Raw genomic sequence first — 21,310 nt, 5'->3', positions numbered from 1 at the left:
ACAGATGGGGCTTCCCTTTCTCCCTCCAGGTCTCTCATGGTGGCAAAGTCGCGAGTCTCTCCAGACCTACGGATTCACAGGCCTTCTTCACGATCTTAGGAATTCCTCCGGTACCGTTACCAGATTGGGACGCTTTTCACCACCTACCGGAACTGCCTGTTGTGCTCCCTCCAGACGACGCGTGGCAACAAGTTCGTTCCCCACGGAGGCGGGGAGCTAATCCTGGTCCACTTTCTTCAGAGCCTCCCTGAATGGGAAGTCTCGCTCCGAGTGGACGTAAACTTACTTGCTACCCATGCTACACACTGAGTTTTTGTTGTTGTTGTTTTTTCCTAAATAATGCCATGTGTCGCTCACACGTGAGATCGGTTTTTGTAACTTAGTAATAGTATGCAGTTGCCATGGTTTCAAAGATAAGCGATGTGGTATCGTCGACATGTTATTTCGGTTTAATTTTATACCGAATTCATTATCTTGTTGAAGATACTCACATACACAATTGACCAACCTTCATGAAACCTGGTCTGATAGTCTAAGGATTATATGTACACTTTTATATAAGCTTTATATTTTTTTATTTTTGTGTCACTTATGCCTTTGTACACACCTCAGTAATACCACACATTTGATTAGATTCTATCTTGTGGTTGGTCGCTGTCCTGGGCCCCCCGTAAGACCCCCACTATGCTGCATCCCCTGTCTCTTTGGACTGGGAGTCGGCAGGATTCCGCTCCTGTCCTTTTTGCAGCAGTCCTTCTTATAGTATTATCATCTCTGTTTATTGTCAAAGTATTTTACGGCGTGGATTCCCACGCTGCATCTTTTTTTTCTTCTTTTCTCTTCTTTCCCTTTTCTCCTATTTCTTTCCCTTGCTGCTCTTCCTTTCCCCCCCCAAATGTCTGCCGTAGGAAAGACTATTGTGAAGCAATTAGATCCGCCTGATAATGGGGGTGAACGATCTACATGTAACTACCCTTAACGTCAAAGGGTTGAATGTTCCTGAGAAAAGGTCTAAACTTCTTAAATGGCTTAGAGATGAGAAAGCTGACGTTGCTTTTATTCAGGAAACACATTTTAAGATGGGACATGTGCCGTCCCTAAAATGCCACTACTTTCCTCATGTTTTCCTGTCTAATAACTCTACTGGTAAGACATTGGGCGTAGCTATATTATTGGCTCGCCACCTGCCTGTTCTTAATGTGGCCTCCCATAGAATAGCTGAGGGTAGGGGGTTGTTGGTGAAATGCGACATACATGGTCAACGTTTCTCTTTTCTGAACATATACGCTCCTAACGCTAAACAGCCTTCCTTTATATCCTCAGTACTAGATAACGTGGAACCTCTCTTGGAGGGGGTGGTGGTGATGGGAGGTGATCTAAATTGGACCCTAGACCCCCGCCAGGACAATTCTAAAAAGAACTCTTGCAGGCCGGAGAGGGAGCATAGGGGAGTGAGACGCACCCTGCTTGACCACCAGCTGATTGACACATGGAGACTGACACATCCTACTGAGTTAGATTACTCCTTTTTCTCACACCCACATCAGACATACTCTAGAATTGATTACTTGTTTCTGAGCCACCGGCACCTACACCTCCTTTCTGATGCCTCTATAGGACAGATTGTGTGGTCAGATCATGCCCCAGTTAACCTCACATTACGCCTGCCTCCCAGTACACATCGCCAATGGTCCTGGCGCTTTAACGACACTTTTCTGCAGGACGCAGATTGTAGGTCCCGAATCGATAACGCTTTAGATTCTTATATTAGTACTAATGACTTAGATGATATTTCCAAAGTCTCAGTCTGGGAAGCTCACAAATGTGTCATTAGAGGGGTTTGTGTTCAGATAGGTTCCTTCCGCAAAAAGCAGAGGGAGAAACTTAGGGGTGATTTATTGTCTAAAATACAATCTCTCGAGCTCCTACACAAAAAATCCCAGACCACACAACATTATGCCGATCTTGATGCTGCTAGGGCAGATCTGAATAAGTTACTCTCTGATAGAATCAAGTTTTCTTATCGGAAGTGCCGTAGCAGATACTATCAATGGGGCAATAAACCTGGGAAATTACTAGCCAAAGCACTTAGGGAACAACGTGCTCTTACTTTTATTCACACGATTAAAAATAGCCACGGACAATCCCAACACCAGACACCCCACATCGCTAGGGCCTTTAGGGCATATTATTCCACCCTGTACAACCTCTCCGGCCCGACCGGAAGAATTGATAAGTTGTCTCATCAAACAGCTATAGCTGATTACTTACGGGCCTTAGACTTCCCCACACTATCCACAAAAGAAGTAGAAGATCTAGACGCCCCGTTTTCTACTGAGGAGGTTCAGAAAGCTATTGAATCCTCCCCCAACGGCAAGAGCCCCGGTCCCGATGGATACACCACTGCCTATTACAAAGCTTTTAAAGAGAAATTAGTCCCTATGCTCACGAGAGCCTTTAACACCATATCAGATCAATCGCCTTTTTCCCCACAATCTCTTGAAGCCCATATTGCAGTACTACCCAAAGAGGGTAAAGACCCCAGTCTTTGCTCCAGTTACCGGCCAATCTCACTGTTAAATATAGACATAAAACTTTTTGCTAAACTGATTGCAAACCGCCTCAAACTATTATTACCTGGTCTGATACATAGTGATCAAGCGGGATTTGTTTTAGGCCGAGAAGCTAGGGATAACACCTCTAAAGTGCTCAACATGATTCATTATGCCGGCCAGCTTTCATCCCCATCAATCATACTGTCGACCGATGCCGAAAAAGCATTCGACAGAGTGGACTGGGACTTTCTGGCTGGTATACTGAAGCATCTGGGACTTGGCAACGCCTGTCTTCACAGAATTTTATCTCTCTACACCTCCCCGTCCGCCAAAATTAGGATTAATGGCTCCCTTTCTGATTCCTTTCCAATCTCTAATGGCACGCGACAGGGCTGTCCACTATCCCCATTGCTCTTTGTCCTTTGCATGGAAACATTAGCTCGAAGCATTAGGGCGAACCCGAGTATTTCAGGCCTGTTGGTTAACGGGACAGAATACAAACTGGCATTATATGCCGACGACCTACTCGCTATAATCACAAAACCGGTCACTTCTTTGCCAAACTTGATGGAAGAATTTGATAAGTTCGGAGCCCTCTCTAACTTCAAAATAAATTATTCTAAATCTATTGCCATGAATTTAACTACTCCTCCTGATACAGTAGAGGGCTTGAAACATGCCTTCCCTTTTACTTGGCATGATCACAAATTAAAATACCTGGGGGTGTTACTGACCAACGATTTATCCAAATTATTCTCCTTGAATTTTATTCCCCTATTGGCTAAGCTCCGCCTGGACTTCCAGAAATGGAAGAAATTAAGACTGTCTTGGTTCGGCAGGATTAACGTAGTCAAAATGAATACCCTCCCTAGGATACTATTCTTTCTTCAGACACTTCCGATACACATCCCCCGGCTTTGGCTCCGAGACGTCCAGAATCTTATTCGTGCGTTTGTTTGGGGCTGTAAGACACCCAGGTTTAAACACGACATCTTATTTAGGAGAAAACACCACGGAGGGCAACAACTCCCACATATTCCTAACTACTACCACGCAGTACATTTGAATAGGATTCTGGAATGGACACGTGCTAAAGACCGCAAACAATGGGTCCTACTAGAGGAGGGCTGTTTCCCACACTATATTGAAATTGCACCTTGGCTCCCCACCCTTCCGAAGGTTTCGCACCCCACGGTCTCCCCTATGCTCAAATTATGGGCCACGCTGAGATCCCAGAGCCACATATTCTCCAAATGGTCCCCTCTAACCTCCCTTCTCTATAACTCCGAGTTTGCTCCAGGCCTTCACGGGACAGCTTTCGCTCCATGGGCGGAAGCCGGGATTTTTAGAGTCGGTCAGCTGGTGAGCTCGGGTAGGGTGCGCTCCTTCTCAGATGTTCAGTCTTCTTGGAACCTACATAGTGCTGAGTTTTGGAGGTTCCTGCAGGTTCATCATTTTATATCATCCTCTAAGAACCTCTCTGATATAACCAGGGACCTCACCGCGTTTGAAAGCCTTTGCACCTCTCCCAGCTCTCCCACACATACAATCTCACAAATCTATGTGCTTATCATGGAAAACTTTTTCCCGCAACCCCCTACCTTTCTGGCTTCCTGGGAGAAGGAACTATCAGGGCTACCTTCGCAGATTAACTGGGAATCCGTATTTAAGAACGCCCAGGCGAGTTCTCTATGCTTATCGACACTTGAGACCCTCAATAAACTTATATATAGGTGGTATAGGACTCCTCGTGTTCTCAATAAAATGTTTCCCTCTCTCTCGAACCTGTGTTGGAGATGCAAAAATGCCCCAGGAAGCTTCATACATATTTGGTGGGACTGCCCTCTCATAACCCCATTTTGGGCAGAGGTATTTAAATGCACCGAACAGATAGTGGGAGATAAGATCCCGAAAGACCCAGGTTTTTGGCTCCTCAATCACACCCCCACGGGAACACACTCCTACAAACATTCACTGTTGAGACACCTTAGCAACGCAGCAAAAGCGGTTGTTCCACTCCTTTGGAGATCCACCTCACCACCCTCGATTAAATTATGGATCTCAAAGGTCGATTACTTTTTAGATATGGAAGACCTTGTCTCCTTCTCATCCGGGAAAACCGTTAACTTTATAGCTATTTGGTTTCCCTGGTACGACTTTAAAGACACACCTCTGTATCGGTCCTATATGACGACATAACCCCCCTCATATTCATATTCATATCCATATTCATATTTCGATTATGATGTCTCTTTAATATGGCTCAAACCCTCAAATGGTGGAGATCCCCTCCCCTCCGTCCCCCAAACAACCTGTCCCCACTGTGCAGACTCTCACACCTGACTCTACCCGTCTTAATTTACCCTCTCTTTTTCTTTTTTCTTCTTCTCTTCTCTCTCTTTTTCCTCTTTCCCATTTTCCTATACTTTTTTGTTAAAATGTTTCTCATTTGTAAGTTCTGATGTTGTAAGCGAAGCAGACAAATTATTTTTCTATTCTGGGCGCTTTATGTATATTGGACTGACATATATGATATGTGAGGTTTTTGTCCCTCCTTCTTTCTTTTTGGAAAAGTATTGCTGTAATGTTTTGTCTGCTGCTTTACTTAATAAAAAACAGTTTACACAAAAAAAAAAAAAGGGTATTATGTGGGGTGTGAAAAAACTACCAGTGGTTTTTCCTGAGTCAGATGAATTAAATGAGGTGTGTGATAAAGCGTGGGTTTCCCCCGATAAAAAACTGCTGATTTCTAATAAAGTATTGGCACTATACCCTTTCCCGCCAGAGGTTAGGGCACGTTGGGAAACACCCCCTAGGGTAGATAAGGCGCTCACACGCTTATCAAAACAAGTGGCGTTACCGTCTCCTGATACGGCCGCTCTCAAGGAACCAGCTGATAGAAGGCTGGAAAATATCTTAAAAGGTATATACACACATACCGGTGTTATACTGCGACCAGCGATCGCCTCAGCCTGGATGTGCAGCGCTGGAGTGGCTTGGTCGGATTCCCTGACTGAAAATATTGATACCCTGGATAGGGACAGTATATTATTAACTATAGAGCATTTGAAGGATGCATTACTATATATGCGAGATGCACAGAGGGATATTTGCACCCTGGCATCTAGAGTAAGTGCGATGTCCATTTCTGCCAGAAGAACGTTATGGACGCGACAGTGGTCAGGTGATGCGGATTCCAAACGACATATGGAAGTATTGCCGTATAAAGGGGAGGAGTTATTTAGGGTCGGTTTATCGGACCTGGTGGCCACAGCAACGGCTGGAAAATCCACCTTTTTACCCCAGGTCACCTCTCAGCAGAAAAAGACACCGTCTTTTCAAACCCAGTCCTTTCGTCCCTATAAGGGCAAGAGGGAAAAAGGCCGCTCGTTCCTGCCCCGGGGCAGAGGAAGGGGAAAAAGACTGCACCATGCAGCCTCTTCCCAGGAGCAGAAGCCCTCCCCCGCTTCTGCCAAGTCCTCAGCATGACGCTGGGGCTCTGCAAGCAGACTCGGGCACGGTGGGGGGCCGTCTCAAGAATTTCAGCGCGCAGTGGGCTCACTCGCAAGTGGACCCCTGGATCCTGCAGGTAGTATCACAGGGGTACAAATTGGAATTCGAGACGTCTCCCCCTCGCCGGTTCCTGAAGTCTGCTCTACCAACGTCTCCCTCCGACAGGGAGGCAGTATTGGAAGCTATTCACAAGCTGTATTCCCAGCAGGTGATAATCAAGGTACCCCTCCTACAACAGGGAAAGGGGTATTATTCCACGCTGTTTGTGGTACCGAAGCCGGACGGCTCGGTGAGACCAATTTTAAATCTAAAATCTTTGAACACTTACATAAAAAGGTTCAAATTCAAGATGGAGTCACTCAGAGCAGTGATAGCGAACCTGGAAGAAGGGGACTATATGGTATCTCTAGACATCAAGGATGCTTATCTCCATGTCCCAATCTACCCTTCTCACCAAGGGTACCTCAGGTTTGTGATCCAAAACTGTCATTATCAGTTTCAGACGCTGCCGTTTGGATTGTCCACGGCACCACGGGTCTTTACCAAGGTAATGGCCGAAATGATGATTCTTCTTCGAAGAAAAGGCGTATTAATTATCCCTTACTTGGACGATCTCCTGATAAGGGCAAGGTCCAGGGAACAGTTAGAGGTCGGAGTAGCACTATCTCAGGTAGTGCTACGTCAGCACGGGTGGATTCTAAATATCCCAAAATCACAGCTGATTCCAACAACACGTCTACTGTTCCTAGGGATGATTCTGGACACAGTCCAGAAAAAGGTCTTTCTCCCGGAGGAGAAGGCCAGGGAGTTATCCGAGCTAGTCAGGAACCTCCTAAAACCAGGCCAAGTATCAGTGCACGAGAGTCCTGGGAAAAATGGTGGCTTCTTACGAAGCGATTCCATTCGGAAGAATCCATGCAAGAACTTTCCAGTGGGATCTGCTGGACAAATGGACCGGATCGCATCTTCAGATGCATCAGCGGATAACCCTATCTCCAAGGACAAGGGTATCTCTCCTGTGGTGGTTACAGAAGGCTCATCTTCTAGAGGGCCGCAGATTCGGCATTCAGGATTGGATGCTGGTAACCACGGATGCCAGCCTGAGAGGGAAGAAATTTCCAGGGCTTGTGGTCAAGCATGGAAACGCCTCTTCACATAAATATCCTAGAGCTAAGGGCCATTTACAATGCCCTAAGTCAAGCAAGGCCCCTGCTTCAGGGTCAACCGGTATTGATCCAGTCGGAAGACACGACCTCCACCCGGGGGAGTGGGGACTTCATCCATAAGTCTTCCAAGTGATTGTAAACCGTTGGGAAAAACCAAAGGTGGACATGATGGCGTCCCGTCTCAACAAGAAACTGGACAGATATTGCGCCAGGTCAAGGGACCCTCAGGCAATAGCGGTGGACGCTCTGGTAACTCCGTGGGTGTTCCAGTCGGTATATGTGTTCCCTCCTCTTCCTCTCATACCAAAAGTACTGAGAATCATAAGAAGGAGAGGAGTAAGAACGATACTCGTGGCTCCGGATTGGCCAAGAAGAACTTGGTACCCGGAGCTGCAAGAGATGCTCACGGAGGACCCGTGGCCTCTACCTCTAAGGAAGGACCTGCTCCAGCAGGGACCATGTCTGTTCCAAGACTTAACGCGGCTGCGTTTGACGGCATGGCGGTTGAACGCCGGATCCTGAAGGAAAAAGGCATTCCAGATGAAGTCATCCCTACCCTGATCAAAGCCAGGAAGGATGTAACTGCAAAACATTATCATCGCATTTGGCGAAAATATGTTGCGTGGTGTGAGGCCAAGAAGGCCCTACGGAGGAATTTCAACTGGGTCGTTTCCTACATTTCCTGCAAGCAGGATTGTCTATGGGTCTAAAATTAGGATCCATTAAGGTTCAAATTTCGGCCCTGTCGATCTTCTTCCAGAAAGAACTGGCTTCAGTGCCTGAAGTTCAGACGTTTGTCAAATGGGTACTGCATATACAGCCTCCTTTTGTGTCTCCAGTGGCACCTTGGGATCTCAATGTAGTTTTAGGGTTCCTAAAATCACATTGGTTTGAACCACTTGCCACAGTGGATTTGAAATATCTCACATGGAAAGTGGTAATGCTGTTGGCCCTGGCTTCAGCCAGGCGCGTATCAGAATTGGCGGCTTTATCCTATAAAAGCCCTTACCTGATATTTCATTCGGATAGGGCGGAATTGAGGACTCGTCCTCAATTTCTCCCTAAGGTGGTTTCAGCGTTTCACATGAATCAACCTATTGTGGTACCTGTGGCTACTAGGGACTTGGAGGACTCCAAGTTGCTGGACGTAGTCAGGGCCCTGAAAATATGTTTCCAGGACGGCTGGAGTCAGAAAATCTGACTCGCTATTTATCCTGTATGCACCCAACAAGCTGGGTGCTCCTGCTTCTAAGCAGACGATTGCTTGTTGGATTTGTAGTACAATTCAACTTGCACATTCTGTGGCAGGCCTGCCACAGCCAAAATCTGTAAAAGCCCATTCCACAAGGAAGGTGGGCTCATCTTGGGCGGCTGCCCGAGGGGTCTCGGCTTTACAACTTTGCCGAGCAGCTACTTGGTCAGGGGCAAACACGTTTGCTAAATTCTACAAATTTGATACCCTGGCTGAGGAGGACCTGGAGTTCTCTCATTCGGTGCTGCAGAGTCATCCGCACTCTCCCGCCCGTTTGGGAGCTTTGGTATAATCCCCATGGTCCTTACGGAGTTCCCAGCATCCACTAGGACGTCAGAGAAAATAAGAATTTACTTACCGATAATTCTATTTCTCATAGTCCGTAGTGGATGCTGGGCGCCCATCCCAAGTGCGGATTGTCTGCAATACTTGTATATAGTTATTGTTACAAACAAATCGGGTTGTTTATTGTTGGAAGCCATCTTTTCAGAGGCTCCTACGGTTATCATACTGTTAACTGGGTTCAGATCACGAGTTGTACGGTGTGGCTGGTATGAGTCTTACCCGGGATTCAAGATCCTTCCTTATTATGTACGCTCGTCCGGGCACAGTATCTTAACTGAGGCTTGGAGGAGGGTCATAGGGGGAGGAGCCAGTGCACACCAGCTAGTCTAAAGCTTTTACTTTTTGTGCCCAGTCTCCTGCGGAGCCGCTATTCCCCCATGGTCCTTACGGAGTTCCCAGCATCCACTACGGACTATGAGAAATAGAATTATCGGTAAGTAAATTCTTATTTTTCTCATGCTTCAATTTGTTTTTGAGTATGTTTTTTTTGATGTGGGAAGTATGTTTGATGCATTGGACACTGTCGTATAAGTTTCAGGGTTTGAGTATTATAGCACTGTTCCTGCTCGTACTAGCGATTTCCAGGAACACTCCCTGGGTTGTTCCTCTAGGTTACTACATAGCATACTACCAGGTCTATGGCTAATTTGAAATTTCTGACATGGAATGTTCGAGGTTTAAATAATAAGATAAAACGTTCCTTAGTTTTGACTACACTTCGGAAATATGGCCCGGATATTGCGTGTCTCTGCGAGACTCACTTGGAAGGGAATAGGTTACTGTCACTTAGAAGACCCTGGGTGGGCTGGGCCTATCACGCTTCTCACTCCTCTTCCTCCAGGGGAGTGTCAATCCTGATAAGGAAATCGGTCCAATTTGAGTTGGTGTCGGTCAAAACTGATCAGTACTGTCGTTTTGTGTTCCTTGACTGTAGATTAAGTTCCCAACCCTACTACATACTGGCGGTTTATATCCCCCCCCCCCCCCCTTCTCGTACGATGTGCTACAGCAGGCTGCTTCATTCATAGCCTCCTCCCCGGACACCCCGGTGGTCTGCTTGGGTGACTTTAACAATGTTACTAATTTAGCTTTAGACAGATGGCGCTCTCCGCAGGCTGCTGGGGTGCGCTCTAGTCCTACTAAATTTGCTGATTTTCTGAATAATTTGCAGTGGGTGGATGTGTGGAGAGTTCGACACCCTACTACTAGCCAGTTTTCATGCTTTTCTGGCACGCATGGTTCGTTCTCCAGAATCGACCTGACCCTGCTGTCCCCCGTTCTTCTCCCCAGGGTGGTTGACGTCCAGTATGAGGCCCGGGGTATTTCTGATCACTCCCCTATGGTGTTGACTCTCGCTGTGGAGAGACAGAGGGGACATTCATATTGGAAACTTCATCCTTCCTGGCTGTTACAAATGGGTGACTGCTCTGACCAGGTGACTCAGTGGGAGGGCTATTTTAATGACAATGTGGGCTCGGCCTCGGGAACAGTGGTCTGGGATTCGTTTAAGGCCTTCCTGAGGGGTACGTATATTAGACGCATTTCTGCCCTTAAAACGTCCTGCAGGGAAAGAGAGCGAACCCTTGAGAGTGACGCCAGAAATTTGGAATCTAGATACTTGGTAGATGGCACCCCTGCACTGAAGATACGCTGGCTGGCGGCCCAGTCGGCTTGGGTGGCTCATCTGTCTGATAAAAACTCGCGCTCGCTTCTATTCCAGGCTACTAATATTTATATGCAGGGCGATAGGCCAGGTGGCCTGCTGGCCCGCTTGGTGCACAGTGACCGCCCAGGATCTACCATTGCCCAGATGACCGGTAGCGATGGCTCCCTTGTGAACACCACGCCGGACATTGCGCAGCTATTCCGCTCTTACTATGCTGAGGTCTACAGTTCACAACTGGTAGACTCGGCATCAGACATCTCCGCTTATTTAAGAAATATTCCCCTACCCACACTCTCCTCGGAGGCCTCTGAGGTGTTGGAGGCACCCCTGACTCTGGATGAGGTAACAGCAGCTATTGGCTTGTCTCCCAACGGCAAGGCACCGGGCTATGATGGCATCCCCTCAGAGGTATACAAGACCCACATTGATTTCTTTGGTCCTCGGCTTCACGCCCTATATTCAGATATTTTTGTTAATGATCAACTTCCCCCCTCTATGGCGGAGGTGGTTATTATAGTAATCCCGAAGCCCGGAAAGGACCCTAAATCCCCAGAATCCTATAGACCGATATCATTGATTCCCACCGACGCTAAGATCCTGGCCAAGATTTTAGCTGTTCGACTTAACACAGTAATCACCTCCATTATCCACTCCGACCAGACTGGCTTTATGCCAGGGATGTCCACTTCTATTAACCTACGTAGATTATATACCATTTTACAAGTCCCGCATGACTTTCCCTCCGACTCGGTAGTGGTCTCACTGGATGCCGCTAAGGCATTTGACAGTATTGAGTGGTCCTATCTATGGGAAGTCATGACATGTATGGGATTCGGACCTAATTTTATAAGATGGGTTAAATTACTTTATCAACACCCGACCGCCAGGATCTCGGTGAACGGCTATGTATCTCCCTCGTTCCGCTTGTATCGCGGGACCAGACAGGGATGCCCTCTGTCCCCAACCCTGTTTGCCCTGGCCATCGAGCCTTTAGCCTGTCTAATAAGGTCCCATCCGGGTATAGTGGGCATTCATACTGGCCCTCGGGAGGACAGGATTGCCCTCTACGCTGATGACATGCTGCTGTTCTTGCAGGATTGCACCAAGTCTATGCCTATATTGTTGCAATTGATTGAGGAGTTCGGTGAATATTCAGGCCTTCATATTAACTGGTCTAAATCCTCCATTATGCCTGTGATTGCCCCCCCCCCCCCCCCCCCCTGCTGTTCCTAAAGTCTCCCTACCGCTATGTTGGACGGCGAAATTTAAATATCTTGGGATTCAGGTAACCAATGACCCCTCTGACTTTACACCTTTGAACCTTGATCCGATCATGCAACAGGCTGCTCGTAAATCTAAGACTTGGTGTAAGCTTCCATTGACTGTATCTGGCAGGGTCAGCCTCGTGAAAATGATATTGCTACCTAAGATTCTATATGTGATTCTTCAATCCCCTGTATATATTCATCCATCCTTCTTTAGAAAACTGAATAGTGTCCTCTCCTCTTTAATTTGGGCTAACAAACGTCCTAGAATACAGCTGAACACGCTCACCAGGTTGCGCTGCGACGGAGGTCTGGCTTTGCCAGACTTTCAGATGTACTACTATGCCGCTCAGCTGACACATATTAGTGCATGGGTGCAGGATACTGGCGTCACTTCTCTCCATTGGGTATTTATACAATGCTACTTCCCCGGTTTGTCTCCCCTGCAGGTGTTACTGAGTGGGAGCCTGGCCCGGTTCTTCCCCCCTCTTCTATATCAGGCCATGAAGGTGTGGCAGGCACTAAGAATTCTTTTGAAATTTGATGGATTGGACCCGGACACCCCCGTCTGGTACTCTAAGTGGCTCCCTGAACTATATGCGCTCGAGGGACGGGAGGTTTGGGCCCCTAAATTAGTAGTTTCCATAAATCATCTCTATACGGCTAATACACTTAAATCCTTCCAACAACTAAAAGACGAGTTTGATCTACCTAACTCCTATTTTTTTAGATACCTCCAACTCAGGCATGCTTTGCAGTCCCAATTCGCCACTTCCCCCCCCCTAAGATCATACCATTTCCCATTAAGACCTTTATAAGTATGCTGGGTCGGGTTAAGATGATTTCCCATGCTTATGGTTATCTACTCGCCAAACTGCATACTGACCCTTTGACGCGTCTCCGTGTCAAATGGGAAGAGGATTTGGGCCCCATAGATGAGGAAAACTGGGCCCTAGCTTTGGAAACTCCGAGCAGGGTTACCAAATCCATCAGGTTTCAACAAATACAATACTTCCTTTTGCACAGAATATATATGACCCCGGCAAGACTGGCTAGACTCGGGACGGGCCGTGCGGGTGACTGCCCTAAATGTGGGATGACTGCAGGTACTTTTTGGCATCTTATTTGGGACTGCCCGAAGTTGCGGGCTTTCTGGTCGGGGGTCGGGTCGATTCTGGTGAACACGGGGATGGACGAGGCCATGCTTACCCCGCAATTTTGTATCCTGGGAATGGGAGGATCTGATTGTGTATCTAGTCCAGAGGGCCTCTATGCTCGCAACATGTGTGCAATGGCGAAGGTGAGCATCGCGAGGCTATGGATGGCCCCCAAGGGCCCTACACTCCTCGCTTTTAAGGCACTAATAAACGACACAGTCTTCAAGGAACTATACATTTACATGAAACATAATGCTTCCACTAAATTTTATAGAATTTGGTCTCCATGGCTGGAATCCATATACTCCTTGCCAGACCCTAAAACTTAGTGGCACCAGGGTTGCTAACGAGTCCTGGAATTGCTAATATATGATTTCTATAGGGCTACAAGCTTCCCTCTCACCCAATGGGTAGTGTATGAGAGGATGGCTCAACGCCCAGCTAGACAGGGTAGGATTTAGAGTGCTAATATCCCCCAATGTGTCTTCTTCCCCCTAGTTATTTTTTTGTTTTGTTTTTCTCGTTTCTTCCTTTTTTGGAGCTTTCGGTGTTTGGTTTCTGTTTGATATCCCTTTTTTTTTTTGAGGAGACTTACTCGGACAAGTTGTCCGTAAGAGTTTTAAATGGGAGAAAAACCAAAACTAAGTATAGTGAGAGTTCTTGAACACTAGAGCACACGGATTAGATAAGATATTGGTATAAATAATTGCACATATACCTAGGCACCTATGAACGTATGACATATTATCATAATAAGCCGAAAATGAATGATGTTACCCGATGTTGTCATGTCATTATGTGTATGGTATGTTCCTGATATGCAATGTCTATGTGCAAACTAATCCCCTTCGAAATAAAAATACTTTATTTAAAAAAAAAAAAGAACTGGCTTCTCTTCCTGAAGTTCAGACGTTTGTAAATGGAGTGCTGCATATTCAGCCCCCTTTTGTGCCTCCAGTGGCACCTTGGGATCTTTAACGTGGTGTTGAGTTTCCTGAAATCACACTGGTTTGAACCACTCAAGTCGGTGGAATTGAAATATCTCACGTGGAAGGTGGTCATGCTACTGGCCTTGACTTAGGCTAGACATGTCTCAGAATTGGCGGCTTTGTCACATAAAAAGCCCTTATCTGGTTTTCTATGCGGATAGAGCAGAATTGCGGACCCGCCCACAATTTCTGCCGAAAGTGGTTTCATCCTTTCATATGAACCAACCTATTGTGGTGCCTGTGGCTACTACTGACTTGGAGGATTCCGAGTTACTGGATGTGGTCAGGGCTTTGAAGGTTTATGTAGCCGGAACGGCTAGGGTCAGGAAAACAGAATCTTTGTTTATCCTGTATGCTTCCAACAAGCTTGGGGCGCCTGCTTCAAAGCAGACTATTGCTCGCTGGATCTGTAACACGATTCAGCAGGCTCATTCTGCGGCTGGATTGCCGCTGCCTAAATCAGTTAAGGCCCATTCCACAAGGAAGGTGGGCTCTTCTTGGGCGGCTGCCCGAGGGGTCTCGGCATTACAACTTTGCCGAGCGGCTACTTGGTCAGGTTCAAACACCGTTGCAAGGTTCTACAAGTTTGATACCCTGGCTGAGGAGGACCTTGTGTTTGCTCAATCGGTGCTGCAGAGTCATCCGCACTCTCCCGCCCGTTTGGGAGCTTTGGTATAATCCCCATGGTCCTTACGGAGTCCCCAGCATCCACTAGGACGTTAGAGAAAATAAGATTTTACTTACCGGTAAATCTATTTCTCGTAGTCCGTAGTGGATGCTGGGCGCCCGTCCCAAGTGCGTACTTTTTCTGCAATGCTTGTATATAGTTATTGCTTAAATAAGGGTTATGTTATAGTTGCATCAGGGTTGATCTGATGCTCTGTTGTTCATACTGTTAACTGGGTAAGTTTATCACAAGTTATACGGTGTGATTGGTGTGGCTGGTATGAGTCTTGCCCTGGATTTCCAAAATCCTTTCCATGTACTGTCAGCTCTTCCAGGCACAGTTTCTCTAACTGATGTCTGGAGGAGGGACATAGTGGGAGGAGCCAGAGCACACCAGAACCTAAATTCTTTCTTAAAGTGCCCATGTCTCCTGCGGAGCCCGTCTATTCCCCATGGTCCTTACGGAGTCCCCAGCATCCACTACGGACTACGAGAAATAGATTTACCGGTAAGTAAAATCTTATTTTCTCGTAGTCCGTAGAGGATGCTGGGCGCCCGACCAGCGCTTCGTTTTCCTGCATTGGTTTTATAGTTCAGTACTGCCTGTTCCTAGGTAAGTTCTGCATTCTTTACTGTTTCAGCTGTTGCTAAGTTTTCCGGCATGTTAGCCGGATTTGCCTGTTGTGTGAGCTGGTAGGAATCTCGCCACTATCTGTGTAATTCCTTCTCTCGAAGTATGTCGTCTCCTCGGGCACAGTTTCTAGACCGAGTCTGGTAGGAGGGGCATAGAGGGAGGAGCCAGCCCACACTGTTAAACTCCTAAAGTGCCAATGGTTCCTGGTAGACCCGTCTATACCCCATGGTACTAATATGGACCCCAGCATCCTCTGCAGACTATGAGAAAAGGATTTACCGGTAGGTAATTAAAATCCTATTATTTTTTTTGCTTTGTTTTAGTCTAGATTTAGTCCTTAAAATTATTACTTTGAGTCAAACTTTTTGTCAACAAAATTAACACTGGTTCTTCAGTCTCCTATACTATATGCTCTTCATTCTTATTATATGGAATTTTCCACGTTTGTTGCATGATTGTTTGATTTCAGTCATTAATGGCGGCTTTCTCTTCCTAGGAGTCCGAATTTGCTGCGGAGCAGGTGGACCTGTATGACGATGTACTGGCAGTGGCGTCTCTTGGCTCCTCTCACAGTGATGGGAAGGGTAATGACCTAGAGCCGACCTTCCCTGTACAGTCTATCTCCGCCAAGTCTAACAACAGGACCCCAGCTATCTTGTACACATACAGTAATTTGCGCAAAAAAGCATCTGTATATATTGGTAACTTTTCATGGGTGAGTACTGTATCAAACTGTTTATTTCTGTACATCGAGCTAGTGGTGTAAAGAGGAAGCAGAATTTAGGCTAATACCCATAAACAGAATAGTCAGCCTTTCCCTCCCTGAAACAATGTCATGGAGAAAAGGAGCCACAGATCATTAGAGCTTGCCTGGTTATTAGTCCCAATACAGTAGCGCAGTTGTGTTTCGTTATAGTTTGTCGCTAAGCTTTAACAGATTTCCTCTTTCATTTGCCAGTGGACGACGGATAAGCAGCTCCTCTCTGTCATACGATCTACCGGTGTCCGGGACCCCGTGGAAGTGAAGTTTGCAGAAAACCGAGCAAATGGCCAGTCAAAAGGGTGAGGAAGGGGCAGGTGTCGGATTATTTAAGTAAATTTTGTTTTGAGATATTATAATAAAAAAAGTACATTTTGTAACATTCACAAATAAGTTTCAATACCTTAATATTTTTAAAGGGTCCATGGCCCAAAACATACTCCCTTTAGAACAGTGTCAAGCTAATGCAGTTGTTATAATGGCTCTTTCAGTAAGCTGCTGAATTTTAGAAAGTTGACCACAGATCACACAGTTGTGTAGAGTCTGTCCAATTTGTCTTGTTGACACCATTGACGTATATCAGAACAGTCCTTTTTCCTGGTCACGTTTGTATTGTTGGTATAGCTAGTTGGGGAAAAGAGTGCGACTCTCTCATGTATGGAATTTAAAAGAATGTCTACTTGTAGGTGGTTTAAGTATTCTAATCTGCTGAGTGTATAATATATGTGCTTATATGAACTCGTATTACCATATGAGAAACATAGGCACCTTACCCGATCCTCACACTCTGTAGAGTACGTCGCAATCTAGATTCACTATTTAATCTGGGAAACATTAACCTGAATTACAGAATTGTCATATAAAATGAGCCTTCCATAAAAGCAATGAGTGTTTCAATATAACTTCCTGGACTGGATTAATGAAATTACCTAATGATTGAAAGTAGTATTCAGTAGATCTCTGATCATGAGGCGTCTCTGCCCGGTTTGTTTCCAGTTACTTATAAGCACAGTAATACAGGGGGTACCGGCTGTTGTACTTTGTGTACCGAAGTGACTGCTCTGTCACTGGTTGGATGAAGTGTGAGTTTGTAGTGCATTACCGGGCCGTGTTACCATGTTGATTTGGTAATTCTTCACTTGCTAAGGAAACAGAACTTGGAAGTATACTCACTACTGCTCTGGGCCCTTTCATTTTCTTTATATTTACTAGCATTTTCAACCCTTTATTTTCTTTTCTTCCACCTTGGCTGATACAGGCCCCTTCATGTTAAAACCGACCATATAAAATTATAAAACATTACCCTGCCAACTTTGAGAGAACGGAAACAGCTGCCAGTCAGTAAGCGCTCAGATTGCAGGACTGATGGCGTAAATAGTGTGTTACTTTAAATGACTTTAAGCTTCCAACTTCAATATGGAGGTTTAATTGAAGTGTTTTCATTTTTGTGTTTAGTTGTACATTTAAGGCAGTTGAACACAGGGGAAGCAATGTTCCTTTATCCTCTCAAGCAGGAATCTATGAATAAAGTGCCTATAGCCATTGAGGAGTGCAAAGGAAATCCTTTCCCCAACCCTCCCTTCGGTCTGGAAGCCACACAGAATTTCATATTTCTTAAGTCCGTCCGAGGTATGGAAACGCCAACATATACGTTTGTGAATGTTACCAAATGCTTTTCATACAGGACTAATACAGTTTTGTGAGGTTTTACCATGTTTGCGCTATTGCTAATGGTCCCTGTAACACAGGTATGCAGAGGTGGTGGTCTCATCAGAAACGTCTCTGAATCTGGTTCTGGAACAGTTGCCGCTAAAGAGGATCAATGGGGAGAAACTTGATGTTCGACCGGCCAACCGCCAGAACCTCTCTTTTTTTGAGGCATTAGCACGAAAAAGTAAGACCGCCCGGCACCCACCAGTAATATGTTCTGATCCCTAGCTTTGACCTCGGGTATAATGGTTACAGAGCTCATAAACATACTACAAGACTCTGCTACCATTGGTAACTTGTCAATAAGGCATACTGTGTTCCATCTGTGTGTGCTTGCCTATAAGGGAAGGTTCAATAGCTTCCATCACCTTTCAGCCAGACGGGCAATAACAGTCTGAGTAAAGTGATCAAGATGACTAACTTTGTGTTCCAGCTGATCTGTATCCAACGTCATTGTAATGATACCCACCATGGACCGCTACGTCACATGTACTTTCTCTTGCGTCCTAGAGGATGCTGGGTTCCACATTAGTACCATGGGGTGTAGACTGGTCAACTAGGAGCCATGGGCACTTTAAGAGTTTGAGAGTGTGGGCTGGCTCCTCCCTCTATGCCCCTCCTACCAGACTCTGTTTAGAAGATGTGCCCGGAGGAGCTGGTCACAGGTAGGGGAGCTCCATAGGAGTTTCTTTAGTTTTATTTTTTTTCAATAGAGTTTAGGCACAGGGAGGCTTCTGCCGACAGCCTCCCTACTTCGTGGGACTAAGGGGGGGGGGGGGGGGGAGTATTGTCCACCCTAAGGGGTCTGAGCCACTATCTCCGCTGACAGGACACTAAGCTCCTGAGGGGATCAAACGTTCGCTCACCCCAGCAGCATGCTGCCAACCCCCTTACAGATCCAGAAGACTTCCGTGGCGAGGTAGTCACCAGCCCCCCTGGCAAGCGGGGAGCCGGTGTGAAGATGGCGGCAACAGGGTAGGGAGCGCAGTACTAACTGCGCTTCAGGGCTCAGCGGTACTTGGTGCGGTGCTGTGCAGGGCGCCCTGAGCCAGCGCCTACACCCTACAATGGTCGGCAAGCCTGTCAGGGACCCCAGATCACTGCCAGCACATACCTCAGGCCAGTATAAATTCAAACCAGAGCGGGAATCAGCGCCGTGAAAGGGGGCGGAGCTTCTCCTCAGAGCGGATCCAGCAGCGTTCAGCGCAATCTTTCCTGCATGCAGAGACGCTGACAGGGTAGAGCTGTCCCTCCACATCAACTCCAGCTGTCTTGTACGGTACCAGGGGGTTGTAGAAAGGGAGGAGGCTGTTTAATAGACTGGGTAACCTATTAAGGTACACAGTTAGCACTGGTAAGGAGTGTCCTCTATCTTAAAAAGCGCTGTGTGTGGGTTGGCTCCAAACTCTGTGTCTGTTTTGGCATTCTTAGGGCGAAACTCTGTCTGACATTTCCCTGTGTGTTTGGGGGTGGGGGGTGCTTGTTGTCTCACAAAGCGCCATGTCCAGGCACTCTGTGTTGTCATATGCTGCAGAGGATATGTCCTCTCAGGATGATCCCATTCCATGTAATTAGGATTGCTCTGTTTTAGCACAGATTCCAATAAGAGAACCTGAGTGGTTAACCTCTATTAAGGGTATGATCTCTCTGATTTCTACTAGGGTAGCACAGAATGAAACTGCAACTCAGGTTTTACAGAACTCTATGGCTGTTTGGTCCGGGTCGGCACCTTCAGGGCCCCCTGGCACTCACTCTCTCAAAAACGTGCTCTTGCCCAGATTATGCAAGATGACACGGATACCGACTCTGACACGGTAGACGGTGATGGGGGCGGCATCTCTTGCAAAAGGGGTGCAGTTGATGACTGAAGCCATTAGAGATGTGTTAAATATTGCTGATGCAATACCTGAGCAGGTTGAGGAGGCTTTCTTCACGGGTAATAAGAAAGTCTCGCTAACCTTTCCTGTGTCTAAGGAGTTAAATGCTATATTTGAAAAGTCCTGGGAGAACCCAGAGAAAAAATTCCAGGTCCCAAGTAAAGTTCTGGTTGCATTCACCTTCCCTGAGGAGGATGGAAAGAAATGGGAAAACCCACTCTCAGTTGACGCATCTGTATCCAGACTGTCAAAGAAGGTGGTTTTACCTGTCCCGGGATCTGCCGTGTTGAAAGAAACGGCTGATCACAAGCTTGACACTACGCTCAAATCCATATACACGGCTTCGGGGGTGCGATACTATTGCCTACCATTGCCTGTGCATGGATTTCTAAAGCTATAGTAAAGTGGTCTGGCACGTTACTTGAGGAATTGGATACAGTGGATAAAAGTGACGTTGAATTGTTCTTACGTAACATACAGGATTCTGCAGGATTTACAGTGGAATCCATGAAAGACCTGGGCTTGATATCTGCAGGGATATCTTACATGTCTGTCTCAGCTCGTAGAGGACTCTGGCTGCGCCAATGGTCTGCCGACACTGAATCCAGGAAAGGCGTGGAGATCCTACCCTACACAGGTCAGGCTCTATTTGGGGTAGCACTAGATGCGTAGATTTCCACGGCAACTGCGGGTAAGTCACCTTTTCTTCCTTCTGCTGCGCCTGCTACGAAGAAACCCTTTTCTTCAGCTACGTCACAGTCCTATCGGACTCCTATATCAAGAAAGAGCAAACCACATAACACCTTCTTTAGAGGAGGGCGGGCAAAATCAAAAAAACGCTACTGCAGGCTCCCAGGACCAGAAGCCTGCTTCTGGTACATCAAAATCCTCAGCATAACGGTGGACTGCACTGCCTGGAGGAAGGACCGGTGGGGGCGAGGCTCAGAAGGTTCAGTCACGTTTGGGTGGCGTCGGGCCTCGACCTCCTGGGTGCAAGATATTGTGTACAGGCTTGTGTATTGGGTACAGGCTGGAATTCCAAGAGCTCCCGCCTCACCGTTTCTTCAAATCGGGCTTACCAGCTTTGCTGGCAGACAGGGCTATCCTACTGGAAGCCATCCAAAAATTGGAAGGGTCACAGGTCATTGTCCCAGTCCCACCTGATATGCACAACAAGGGTTACTATTCGAACCTTTTCGTGGTACCGAAACCGGATGGTTCGCTCAGGCAAGTTTTGAATTTGAAATCATTAAACCCCTATCTGAGGGAGTTCAAATTCAAAATGGAATCTCTGAGCGCAGTGATCTCCTGTCTGGAGGAGGGGGAGTTTCTGTTATCCCTGGATGTCAAGGATGCGTACCTCCCACATTCCGATTTGGCCGCCACATCAGGCTTATCTTCGATTTGCACTGTTAGACTGTCACTATCCGTTCCAGGCACTGCCATTCGGCCTCTCCGCGGCACCGTAGGTGTTCACCAAGGTGATGGCAGAGATGATGGTTCTCCGCAAGCATGGAGTGAACATAATTCCATACCTGAACGATCTGCTGATAAAGGCAGTGTCCAGGGAGAAGTTGTTGCAGTCCATTGCTCTCACGACTCGACTGCTCAGGGATCACGGCTTCCAAAGTCACAATTGGAACCAACAAGGACATTCTTTCCTGGGGATGATCCTCGACATGGAAGTGCCAAGGGTATTCCTCCCAGTGGAGAAAAGCGTTGGTGATACAATAAATGGTCCGGGATGTCTTGAAG

The 21,310-nt window shown here is 46.7% G+C and overlaps 1 protein-coding gene across 3 annotated transcripts in view; it reads left to right on the top strand.

Moving 5' to 3' along the window:
* The window catches only part of CPSF7 (cleavage and polyadenylation specific factor 7), a 75,112-nt gene that overhangs the window by 40,045 nt on the left and 13,757 nt on the right, over positions 1-21,310 (top strand). For all 3 annotated transcript variants that reach the window (XM_063944389.1, XM_063944390.1, XM_063944388.1), the window contains exons 2-4: positions 15,705-15,923; positions 16,167-16,270; positions 17,717-17,862. In XM_063944389.1, the coding sequence (XP_063800459.1) occupies positions 15,705-15,923; positions 16,167-16,270; positions 17,717-17,862 (469 nt within the window). The remainder of the gene's footprint in view (positions 1-15,704; positions 15,924-16,166; positions 16,271-17,716; positions 17,863-21,310) is intronic.

This window comes from Pseudophryne corroboree, chromosome 11 (genome assembly GCF_028390025.1).
Source record: "Pseudophryne corroboree isolate aPseCor3 chromosome 11, aPseCor3.hap2, whole genome shotgun sequence".
In the NCBI taxonomy this organism is placed as follows: domain Eukaryota; kingdom Metazoa; phylum Chordata; class Amphibia; order Anura; family Myobatrachidae; genus Pseudophryne; species Pseudophryne corroboree.
This window is presented reverse-complemented; position numbering and strand designations above follow the sequence as displayed.